General features: G+C 43.4%; 1 protein-coding gene across 3 annotated transcripts in view; it reads right to left on the bottom strand.

Moving 5' to 3' along the window:
* THRA (thyroid hormone receptor alpha) overlaps window positions 1-12,671 on the bottom strand; it is a 268,232-nt gene that overhangs the window by 138,313 nt on the left and 117,248 nt on the right. For 2 of the 3 annotated variants that reach the window (XM_033917906.1, XM_033917908.1), the window contains exon 2: window positions 2,652-2,887. In XM_033917906.1, the coding sequence (XP_033773797.1) occupies window positions 2,652-2,704 (53 nt within the window). In that variant the 5' untranslated portion in view covers window positions 2,705-2,887. Of the gene's footprint in view, window positions 1-2,651; window positions 2,888-5,984; window positions 6,095-12,671 lie in introns of all 3 variants that reach the window. The other variant, XM_033917907.1, reaches the window with a different exon arrangement.

Here is a 12,671-nt window from a genome sequence, read left to right as displayed (position 1 = left end):
TTTCACCGGACCTCAGCTGCGGGTCTGAGTGTTCACTTAACCACATCAGCTTGTGTTGCAATTAGAGTTTGAAGTAAAACAAAGGTGATTAGTACAACAGTGATTTATAAGTATCACCTTGGATAAATATATTCCCTTGCTGGTTTTTGGTCTGACCATTAACCATGAAGAACAATCATCAACACTAGATCCCCTATTATTTTCATCACAATCTCTTTGAACTCCCTGCTCTTCTGTAGTATCACCAATGCTAGGTCTGTATATACCTCAACTTTATGACCTTCCCATGAAAAACATTTTTGAGATCCTTATCCTACTGGCAATCATCTCCTTGACTGTGTAGCTATGTAGACACATTTCAATGCCCCATGGACTGTTTAATCATGTTTCTGGGTACTCAATCTTCACCTCCATGAACTGAACTAGATGCTCTCTGAAGGCCAGCACAATCACACAAATCCTCCTTGCTACATCTGCACAGCTTTCTTACTTGATATGCTCCAGACTCTCCTCATCCTGAGATTGTTTCACCTCAAACAATTCTCCAGATCTTCCACCTTGTCCCCTTACCTGCTCTTCAGAATCCTCCAACCTCTCCATCTTTTCATTTATGTTTCTACATTCCCCCACCTGTTAATCTGCCCCTCTTCCCCCACTCAGCAGCCCATCTCAAACTACCACATGACCTCCAGCAGATCCTCCTACCACTGCAATTTCATCTTTTGGCTCTAGAAACCACACACTGCCCTTCTCCTCCTTTGCAGGCAGTTCCTTTGCCTTCATCATCTGCTGCCAATTTAATGGATATATATGTATAATCTATGTAATCTAAAAGCAAATTCCTTTAGATGGGCCGCTCAAGTTCTGCCGCCTTCAACCTGCTGGATGATGTCATTTCCTGACGTTAAAGGTTCCTACATAAAGGGTAGTGAGCCGCTCAGCAGCCAAGTGTTAGTTCCAGGTTCCTTTACAATTAATTTCTTTGTGCCAGTGATTTCCAGAAATGTCTCTAGGGAAATAGGAGTTAGAGACCAAGAGGAGACAGCTGTTTCCCCTGGGCTAAGCTCTCTTGGAGGATCAAAGGAGAATTCCCCACAGTTGCTGCTGTCACGTGGCTTTAGCTTCCCTTCAGGGCTCTGGTCTTAAAGAGCAACAGTGTCAGTGTGTTCTTAACGCTTCTAAACAATTTCCTGCAGGTCTGTATTACCCAAGGCTTCTGTTTGCTGTTCTAATGTAGCCTGAGAGCTTGTCTCGACAGGCATAGGGTAACACGAGGCTGGGAGGCTTGTGTGTCGCCGGTGGAGACAAGCAGGCAATGGGAGGGGGGGCGTGGAGTGTTAAGGTAAGGGGATTGGGTAGAGGATTTTTCCTGCAGCAGTGAGGTTAGCGGATTGGAGGAAGGTAGGGAGTGACAGCGTGGGGGTGAGGTTTTAAAGCCGGGACCTTGGAGGACTTGGCTCCTTCCAGGGTCCTCAGGGCGGCTTTTTCCCACCCGCATGGCCCTTGCTGTATGGTGGAAATGATAGCTCGGAAAGGTGGGTCTCCTGAGCTACTGAGTATTGGGTCTTATCCAGCGAGGAGCGGTGGGCCGGTTGGGAGCCGTGCCTTGGGGTCAGGTGACCCGGTTAAAGGGGCATATGGTCATGCCACCCCTCAGACTCTTGCTGTATGTGACGGGGTCGAGGGCAATATCTTGCAATGTACACCTGGAAGCTCAGGAGGAGCATGGTGGTGATGTTAATTTCTGATTAATTTGTTAATTGATGCTAATATATGCAATGTTATGTTAAGTTATATGGTTTATTATTATTGATCAATAAATAGAGCTGCGGCTATTTTTCCATATCTGAGTGTGTGTTGAATGTTGGAGGAGCATTGGGTTTAGGGGTGGGGGTGGTTAAGGGCTTTACAGTTACACTGTTTACAAATTCTTTTGAAAGATACCAAACCTTGGCTTCCTGTGTAACTAGTGCCTGTGTGTTGGAGCAGCCGCATCCTGGCCAAGTATTCTCAATGGAAGGAGATGAATGTGCTCCTCTACTTCTGACTTTAAGCCAGGATCATCTGAACAGAACCCACCGGGGCCTTCCCTGTGCCACAACAGCCTATTCAGAGCGCTGCCACCACCACTGTTTTTGGATGCCTCGGAGGTGCGTCAGCCTCACGGTGGGAGGGTGGGTGGGGTTCTGCTGCACAAGGGGATGGGTGAGAGGGGAGGAAAGATGCTGCACATTGGTGGGGGGGAGAGAAAGGAAAGAGGAAGAATTGGGATGGAGAAGAGGAAGGGAGAAATGATTGTTGTACATGAAAAAATAAACACATCCGCCCAAAATAAGCCCTAATGTGTTATTTGGATCCAAAATTAATATAAGACATTGTCTTATTTTGGGGGAAACACGGTAATTCATGGTAAAGTGATGTGTACATTGATGACATATGACCTTTCACCCAACCTTGGAAATTTGTTCTGATAAAACGCATAGTAAAACCACAAATCTCAGAATGCTTTGCAACTGGGGTCAAAGATAAGTCTTGAACGGAGGATACACCACCTTTGATGGGGAAGAAAGCCAGCAGCAAGGAAGTCCCTGTTCACTTCCCAAAGAGCAAAACAAATTCTAAACATCCACATTAAAAACCCTTTTTTGTACCTTTTGTCCTCAGGCTCTGACAAGCAGTCCAGGTCACTGGATTTCTGTTCCATTCAACGTAATTCCATCCAGACCCAATCAGAAGAGACCAAGGTGGGCTCCGCCCTCAGTTGCATGCTTTGCATTGGCTGTAGTAGATGGAACCTTCACCGAGAGGCTCCCATGGCGAACAATTCAGGGCAGTTAGCCGGTCACCATCTCAGCTCCAGGAGAGAAAGACAGCAAAGCCAGCAATTCTGTAAGAGGAAGACAAAACACTCATCAGTTAGGGGCCACAGCCAAAGGCCCTGCCTAGCCCAGTGCATCCTGGAAGCTGGAGCCTTGTTCTTTACCTAGTCAGAGCTCCGAACCCCAAAATGCACTGGAACAGACTCAAAAATACTCTATATAGCCAGACCTGAAAGGGTGAAAAATCTCCTCTCCCTTACCCTAAATACATTCATTAATTAGAAAAAGTACAGCTCTTTCTGAAGAGCCGATACTCTGCCAAAATTAATGAAACAGAATTCCTTATTTTGTGTTCTTTCAGCCCTCATGGAAATGCCCTCAGAAGCTTAACCCTTTCAAAACCACAAGCAATAGTGGAATAATTAAAAAAAAAAAGGAAAGAGATCCCTTTAAAGATGGCAATGAATAGCTACAAAGTATTTCCATTGCTAAATTGAAGTCTGCTAGAAAAATGAGGAAATCCCCCCAGAGACCCCTTCAACCTGAAGGCATATTCACAACAGCAGTACAAGCTAAAGGTTCGCAAAATATCTGCTTGCCTTATTTAGCCTTTTCTAGGTCTCCTTACCTTTTGGCCCCAACATTACTTGTTTAATAAAATTTAAATTTCTTGGAAAAGTATGTACTTTCCTAAGTCCTTTCCATCCCTTAACCACATTTTTTTTTCTTTAAACCCAGGTAGGATAGGGTGATACCTTGCATTAGAGCTCTTGTGCTAAATCAAGTGTAATACAAAGATTTTCCTTCTCAATGCTCTAAGCATGCACACAGCCAAAGTGCAAAAAAACAACAACAACAAAAACAAGCAGAGATGGCCAGAGGAATAATGCCATCACTGAAGCCACATTCTGGTTATAAATTTTATTGCCGACCTGACATGGCCGTGTTTTGGCACATGTCTGTGTCAGGGCACTTGCCATGGAGTGAGTTAGTGAAGATTTTCTATCTCAATGCCATTCTGAATGGTATAGCACAGGACTATTCAAATAATTTGAGTCGAGGTCCAGAAACTTTGGCTAACTGAAACCTGGGATCCGCAAAGTACTGTGTGCACAACTGTTATAGAGAGCTATCACTTACAAGATAGTGGAGACCAGGGTTGGGGGGGGGGGATAAGGATGCACATTTCCCATATTTGACACATTAATAAATTAAAAAAATTTGTAAATACTTTTTTCCTCTTACTACCAGTTACTTCCAGAACACAGCATCCCTTCCAACCAGAGCAACTGCTCTAGGCCCACAAACCTGCCTATAGATCAAGGCACAGCCTGTTTTGGGATCCCCTCCATGTCTAACACCAGCTCTATACATTCCAATCATTCTCTACGGGAAATCCACATCTAGTCTAGTCATTGCTGTATGATTATTTTATTTTTCTTATTACGCTGTCTCAGTCTCTGTTTTTTATGTACTCTTGTCTTCTCTTAGCTCTTTTTCTAGTATCTCCTGTCCATTCAGCATTTCTTTTCTTTCCATGTCCACCACCCATCTTCCTTCTGTGTCCTTGTCTTTATCCTCCCCTATGTCCAGCATCTGTTTCCTTGCTCACTTTATGACCCTGCCCTTATCCTTTCCCATGTCCAGAATCTCCCCCATTCTTTCCCTCATGCCCAGCATCTGCTATGGCCTGTATCTCCCTGGAATCTCCACCCATTCCTTTTCTCATCTACGAGCATCCCCTCTGTATGCAATGTTTCCTTGTCTTCAGAATATTTCATCACTCCTTCCTTTGTATCCAGCAACCGCTCAACCACCCTGGTCAGAATTCCACTCCAAGAATGTTCTTTCTCTGCCTTGTCCCTCTCTGTGTCCATAATCTTCTCCCATTCCTTCTCTATATCCTTTTTCTCCCACCCGATCCCCAAATCTAACATCTCCTCTATTTCTCTAGTCTCCTATGTCCTTATTCCCCCTTATCCTGGTGCCTTTGCCTCTTTCCGCTAGGTCACATTTCCCTGTCGATCACCCACCCCTCCTCTGCTCTCTCCTTCAGCTTTTCTCCAGATCTTCCTGTCCATCCAGAAGCAGCTGGCCTTGCTGGTTTTCATAGGGGGAAACCAGCAGACCTCTAGTATCATTCCCTCTATTGCCGCTGCTGTTTGCACTGGATCAACTGAAGACATGAGGATGTCTAGCCACTGCCTGTATAAGGTATCATGGGACCTTTCTAGCTGCATACATGCTGATAGATCTACAGCGTTCTGCTTCTTTGAGGTTGAGATGCTGTAGATTCATCAGTGCGCAAGCGGCTAGAAAGGTCCTGCGCTGCCTTCCAAGGATGTCTGCTGCTGCTTGCACTTTTTCAGTTGAGTCCCACAGTGAAAACGGGGCACCCCCGCAGTCCACTCAGGAGGGCTCTGGGCACTATGGACCACAATCCACCATTTGAGTGGCCCTGGTATAGCAGTATTTTGCTGGATCAACTGAATACATGAGGCTAAGGTTTGTGAACATATTCTGTTGATTCACATTGCAAAACAAGAACCCACGAAGCACGCACTTGCCAAAACACAGCCATGTCGAGTCAACAATAAAACGTCTAAACCAGAGTATGGCTCCAGTAATATCATTATCCCCCTGGCTGTCTCCAGTTTTCTGCAGAATGTTTTTGCTCTTCTCCTGTTTCTCCACTAACTTGGGAGAACACCCTAGATGCATACACGTACAGGTCTATACTAGTTACTAGCACTCATTAAATCAGGGTTACCAGATTGTACTTTAGTAAAGTCGGGACCCCTAGGCCCCCCCACCCCCACCTCGCTGCCTGCCCTCCTGCCAGACGTGATTTTGAGGAACCTTTTCAAAACCCGGACAAAGTGCTGTCCGGACCCCCGGCCATGTCCTCGAAAAGGAGGACCTGTCCGAGGAAATCCGGAAATCTGGTAATGCTACATTAAATGCCATGCACATACATCTGCACATATGCTGGAATGCTACTCTGTGCATAAATCCCTATATTCATGCACAGAATAGCATAGATATACGCAGAAACTATTCAATGAGCACCGATACCCATTAGTCAACAATCCAGCATTTTACTCTCTTCAGCACACCTCCACTCAAGTCCCTTGGGTTCGTTTGCTTTTTTTTTTGGTTACTTACATTTGAAAACATACTACACTTCTCCCTCCATATTCACGGGTTCGGCAATTACGACTTCGATTATTTGCGGTTTTCATCTTGCTGACTCCGCCCTCCCGAATGTCGTCATCCTGGAGTGCCAAGAAAAAAGTTCAGCGCTTTTTGTCAGCGTGGTCGGGCAAACGGCGGCGTTTGGGGAGCGCAGAGAGAAAAGTACTGTATATGAATCATGCAATACGGTAACTTGTTTTTTTTTTTTTTTAATACTAATGATGTTTTATTTGCGATTTCATGATATTCGTGAGGGCTATAACACAAACCCCACGAATATGAAAGCGAAACGTTATTTGCAATTTTGGGGGGGTATTTGGGGGCCGTCTTTGACCCTAGCCCCCACAAATATGGAGGGAGAAGTGTACTACTTCGCTATCTTAAAATGTAGTATACCTTATACAATGCCCTTGTGAATTATATTATGTCAGACATTCTAGAGATTGAGCACCGTTACTGCCTTTGGGCAGAGAAGATAACTGAACCACTAATGTCCTATTGTTTTACAAATTATCACAGGTTTGAAGAATTGCAATGTATAGTTTTGCAGGAGATACCACCTTCTCAACAGCAGGGTACCATACGTTGCATATATTGTTACAAACTGAACAAAAATGGATTTTTCATCTCAATACAGTTGTACCTGATGGTTTAAATGTAGCTACTGAATGGAAAAGCTTTCAGTTGACTTTTTTATTTTTTTTTTGGGGGGGGGGTTGGTATTCAGCACCGATTGTTTTAAAAAGCCTCATCAAGATTTTAAAAGTTGGTGTCTTAAAAAAAGTGGAGGTCTCTGTTCAAGCCTCGAAATTGATCACCACAGTTGACTAAACGAAACTGATCTTCTGCTCAAGACAAGTGAAATTCATTTCATATTTCTGATATTTATTAGCATACTGTTTTGATTCCCAAACTGCTGAGGCATGAATGACTCCTGAGCAGTGGCACAGCGAGGGTGAGAGGCGCCCCTCCTCGCCCTTGTTTGTCGCCCATTTTTCTAGGAACTGATCTTTGCGGTTGTACTTTTGATGGGCACTTCACATGATTTTCTGATGATTATATGTTAATGTTTGATTTTATTTCCCAACTCCCCCCTGCTGTGCATGTGCCCCCCCCCCTTCCCCTGTACCTCTAGTTGTTCACCACTGCGAGTAACAACTTCCAGCATGCTCCTCGCGACCCCGGAGGCTCTTCCTCCGACGTCATGTCCTATACGCGGCACCCGGAAGTGACGTGGTTGCGAGGAACACATTGAAGCTGTTGCTCACAGCGGTGAATAACTAGAGGTACGGAGGAAGGGGGGGCACACGCTTGGCGAGGGGGGAAGAGGCAAAGGGGTGCCAGCGCTCTCACCAACATGGCATCCAGGGTGGACCGCCCCCCTCACTACACCACTGCTCCTAAGGAAATTAGAAAGTCATGGGATAGGAGGTAATGCCCTATGGTGGGTTAAGAACTGATTAAAAGATAGAAAACAGAGAGTAAGGTTGAATGGTCAGTATTCTCAATGGAGAAGGGTAATTAATTAATAATAATAACTTTATTTTTATATAACGCAATACCACAAATAGTTCAGAGCAGTTTACAGAGGAAGAGACTGTATACGATCTAAATACAATCATAATACGCCCCATCTCCAACAGTTGCACTGGCTTCCTGTTGTTTTTAGATCTCAATGTAAAACAAAAATAATTTGCCATCAATTCTTGTACCTGAATTGTTTAAAAGTAAGATGTCAAATTATTTACCATCTAGATCTCTGCATTCTGAGAACTCAGCCTCATTAAAAACAAATGTTAATCTAAAATATGCTGAGACCAGTAAAATGGCCTCTTGCTGTGCGGGGGTCAAATTGTGGAATTCACTTCTAGGGCAATTATGAAAATGTCACGACAGGGGTAATTTCAGAAAACTATTAAAAACGCAGTTATTTGTTAATGCATTTTTCTAGGAACTGATCTTTGCGGTTGTTCCGTTGTTGAACATTGTCAGCTTTTTCAACTCAGTTTTTGTCAACTTCAGTGTTGGCGCATAGATAAAGAACTCCCAAACATCAGAGGAGGAGTGTGTGGCGCAGGGGTTGGATCTACAGCCTCAGCACCCTGGGGTTGTGGGTTCAAACCCCGCGCTGCTCCTTGTGACCCTGGGCAAGTCACTCAGTCCTCCATAGCCCCAGGTACGTTAGATAGATTGGGAGCCCACCGGGACAAGGACCTGATTGTAAAAACCGCTTAGATAACCTTGATAGGCGGTAGATAAAATCCTAATAAAAACTTGAGGTGGTGATCGCCAGAAAAAACTGCTTCAGAGAGAGGCCAGATGGATCCACAGATTGAACACCTTGACATCACATGGATTAAATATGAATATCAGTTGGAAAACATTTTTTTGATATATACATCGTCTCGGTATTCATTTATTTTTGTGATTTCAGTGTAGGAAGGTTTAGCCGCATGTGTCGGCATCTTTCAATTTTTCACAACTTTTCACGATATTAGTGTGGGAGGGCTAGGCTTCACATGTTTACATTTTTCCACCAATGGGATAGTAGCTTTCTCAGCTGACAGCATTTTTAACATGCATGCGTTGGCGTCCTTAATGCACAAGCGCCATTTCCGAGAAAATCATTGTTCTAACTGAAAACAGTAAGTACTACATGTCATAACGATTTATACAATTTAGAAGTTGTTCAGTGATTATTGAATTTATTCATATCTTGCAGTTTGGCAAAACCCCCCGAAGAAGCCACCAACGAGTGGCAAAATGGGCCCCGTTGGGTCATTACTGCATGGGCGATTGATGACATCGCTCCGAAAATCAGCCGCATAGAGGCACTTTTTCTATAGAGTCAAAGATAAGAACATAAGAATTGCCTCTGTCGGGTCAGACCGGAGGTCCATCATGCCCGGCAGTCCGCTCACGCGTCGGTGGGGATTGAGGCAGACCCGGTTTTAAAAGCTAAGTAACTGCCATTGCAGCAACATATTAATAATGAAAAATATAATTTATTTAAGCACTTGCACTTTATAAATTATTATGAAATATTATGAAACAATATAAATACACACTATAATGTTCCTATGAGGACGGCTACCACACGAATATACGGTGTGGCATTCTGAGGAACTTGTGTGTAAATCTTCACAACATAAGTGGCTACCGTAATTTAGGTCTGATGTTATTCCAGATTTGTTATATTTGTGCACTACTAAGATTTTGAGTTTTCAGAACATCTCACAGCATGAGCATGTGGTGGCAGCAGGACCAGGCTACACATCACATGGGACACCCAGTGCACCATCTACAAGGAAGGGCAAGTTACCACCTGCCACAGCTACAGCTCAGGAGGTAGGGTGTGGGTAGGGCTCGATGGTGTGCTCGTCCACTTTGGACTCGGTTCCACCCAAAATTGACTCTCTAGCTACGCTAAGGCACCCTACCCCCGGCCTTCACCCACTCCTCACTCATTCTCTAGTTAGCTTAAACTCTTAAGTTTCACTTACTCTCCTCTAGCCAGCCCTAAGAGCAAATCTACAGTCCTTCAGTCAATCACATTCATTATTCAATTGCTCCAAGTCATGATTTTGTTGGACTGCCTTTTCCCATTTCTACTCCATCGAGGGCTATACATTTAGTCCAGCAATGTGCCAGAGTCTCCCGTTCCATCTAAAACTGTCTCAGCATTGGCATCCTTAAGGGATATTCTCATCTCTGCTGGGATCTCCCACATTTACTATTCCTGCTTCTGGTAGCACTATAAACGGCCTCTTCTTTAGATCACACCCTTCCCTGCACCCTCCTGACCTAGACATGCCTCCATTCCCTCTGACTATGCTCCCCTCCCAAACCACTATGGCCTCTCTTTCTCAAGCTCTGTTTTATCTAATTGCCCTGCCTTTTCATAGCCTCATATTTAACATCACTGTAAATGTACCACCGCTTTAACATGGAACATCGCTGTATACGTACAGTCTCTTCTTTAGTATATGCCTTTTTATTACTGCTATTTATGTAACTTCTTTGTAAATGTAATAACACTGTAATATGTATCATCGCTATAAATGTACAGTCTCTTCTATTGTTAACCGCATTGAACTTCCATGGTATTGCGGGATACAAGAATAAAGTTATTATTATTATTATTATTATGGTTTTCCTCTCTAGGCTAAAGGCTAGGGCAAACAGGTGGAGCTATCTGTAGTGAACGCTCTCTCCCAGGAGTAATTTCTCCAAATGGGCTAGTTTTGTGCATGACAGGAATGAACCTCATTCCTAAGCCACGACATATGGCATATGATCTCAGTCTCTCAAATTTACTGCCAACACTCACTGTAAAACTTGCGTTGTGACCAAAGAGAAATTCCCTCTGGAATTTGTAAGAAGTAACAGGTTAGCTGTGATGTCCCTTATGTTTATGTTCACTTAAAACTGCTCTATCGCCAATCTTGGCCATGTACAAAAAAAATTAGAAAAACAGAAAATAGAACTAAATAAGTACGAAAGGATAGACTCACATTCCAAAGATGAAAGATACATTCATATGCGCTCCCCACTGATTTCATCATTGTCTGTCCCCAGCATCTCTGAGGCACCACAGGCCACATGGAAAATGTGGGTTTTCAATTTCACCCTAAACTGTTCATATAATTCTGACAATAAATCAATAGGCAGATCATTCCAGAAACAGGAAGCCAGAAAGGGAAAAGCACTATGTCTACTTGATTCCCAATAGGCTCATGATGGATCCGTGAGAACTAATATATGATCATTTACAGAGTGTAATAACTGAGAGGGAGCATACAGCACTGTTAAAGCTAAGAGGGAATCCAGAATACCACCATTTAGTGCTTTAAAAGTCAGTGAGAATTTTAAATTTAATCCTGAACTGTATAGGAAGCCAGTGAGATTTTAAAAATAAAAAAGTAACATGGTCTCTACATTTTGCCCTGCACAGAAAGCATATGGCTGTTTTTTGTAAAGATGGCAACAGTTTCAGGTTAACTTGAAAAATACCCGCATAAATAGCGTTACAGTAATCCAAAGTTATGCATGGTAAAGGGTCTGCTTCTACCTTCAAAAATATTATGAGCCAGGTTTTCAGAACTGTCGAAATATATTAAATAAAAGTTAAATACGAATCCAGAATAACCCCAGGTAACAAAAATGATTCTACTGGGGTGAACTGCTTACTGAAGAAGGTTGGAGTCCAAGTCAATGGAGTGCAATGACCTGTTACCCAAGAAACCATTGTTTATTTTCTCTTAAGAACTAGTTCCTGATTTTTTGTACCAACTGACTGAGGATCAGTCTTGGAAAATATCAATTTGATAGGTGTCCCACATCAAACTGTGGGATGCTCTGGCCATGGCAACCACCGCTTCCTTATCACACTAGCTATGGAAGTATACTACAGCAGACTCTCTGTTAACCAGAACTCTCAAGTAACCAGAAAAAGAAATCTAAGAAATATGGTAATACTTTAAATGAAAATAAAATCAATTTCTGGCAGAAATTTAAATGTAAACTTGGCAACACCATACCTGAGTATACCCATACTTTGCCTACAACATGTCCGGTAGTTTGTCTAGAGCAGTTTATGGTATGGCATAGTATGGAGTATAGTATTAGTTAGGCCTATTTTTTCATAGTAACTCTCAAGCAACCAAAAACTACATTTATCTGGCATCTATCAATCCCCATGGGTGTCGGTTAGCTGACAGTCTACTGTATAATATTGGGGTCTTTCAACTAACAGCTGCAGGCTCTGCAGCCTTCAAGCCTCCAGATAAAAAGAATGGAGTACTTATAATCTTCTGAGCCATCAACCAAAGGCAAACTGACAGTGGTCTGGGTTTTTCACCACCAACAAAAAGTGATTAAAATAAAAGGAGGCTAAGGGAGAGTGGTCAACCTACTGCTGTGAGTCCTCAGGTACTGCCCTATTGTCCCAGTGGTCAGTCAGCCTCTGCTATCAACAAACACTTCATATACTCTGGGGATATCAAAGAGCTCAGAACTGTAAATTGCATCTCCTGCTCCTCTAATTTGTCTGTCGTTCATCACATCCCCACCATCTATGTTTCTGGCCCTATGAGTTTCTACGTGGACCTTCTCCATTCTTGTTACACCCATGGCTTGGCCCTGCTACATCAGTCTTAAGATCATGGCTCAATGCCATGGAGTTTGTTCCTCTTGTACCACTTTAAGGTCGTTTTTGATCTCGCAGAACCAGTCCTGCAATTCTGTCAAAATCTCTTGAGTGTTCAAGGGGCCCTCTTCTGCATTATTGTTGCAGTTGTCCAGGCCTTGCCACGTCTAAATAAGTGGAACCGATATTTCTGCCGCCGTGTTCTGGCTTTCTTCAGGGTATGCAACAAATCATGACACTAGCTGCGGCACCACCTGCAGAAGTCTAAGAGGACTCTCCTACGTTATTCTCACACACCACCTCCTCTGGCTGTGTGATCACGGTCACCATGCAGACTAGGAACTCACTTAGTTCTACTGTGTGCCTCTGTTAACATCAGATCAGCTTACCAGTATTGTTTGTATCCCAAGAGGGCTGCGACAGCATATGCTGGGATAAATACCATTCCACTGAATTACATCACTTTTTCCACCTGCTTGCAGCTGATTTTCAAAGAGAAAAACCACTTG

The sequence above is a fragment of the Geotrypetes seraphini genome, chromosome 13 (genome assembly GCF_902459505.1).
Source record: "Geotrypetes seraphini chromosome 13, aGeoSer1.1, whole genome shotgun sequence".
In the NCBI taxonomy this organism is placed as follows: domain Eukaryota; kingdom Metazoa; phylum Chordata; class Amphibia; order Gymnophiona; family Dermophiidae; genus Geotrypetes; species Geotrypetes seraphini.
Note: the sequence above shows the minus strand (reverse complement) of the source record. Positions and strands in the feature narration are given on the sequence as shown.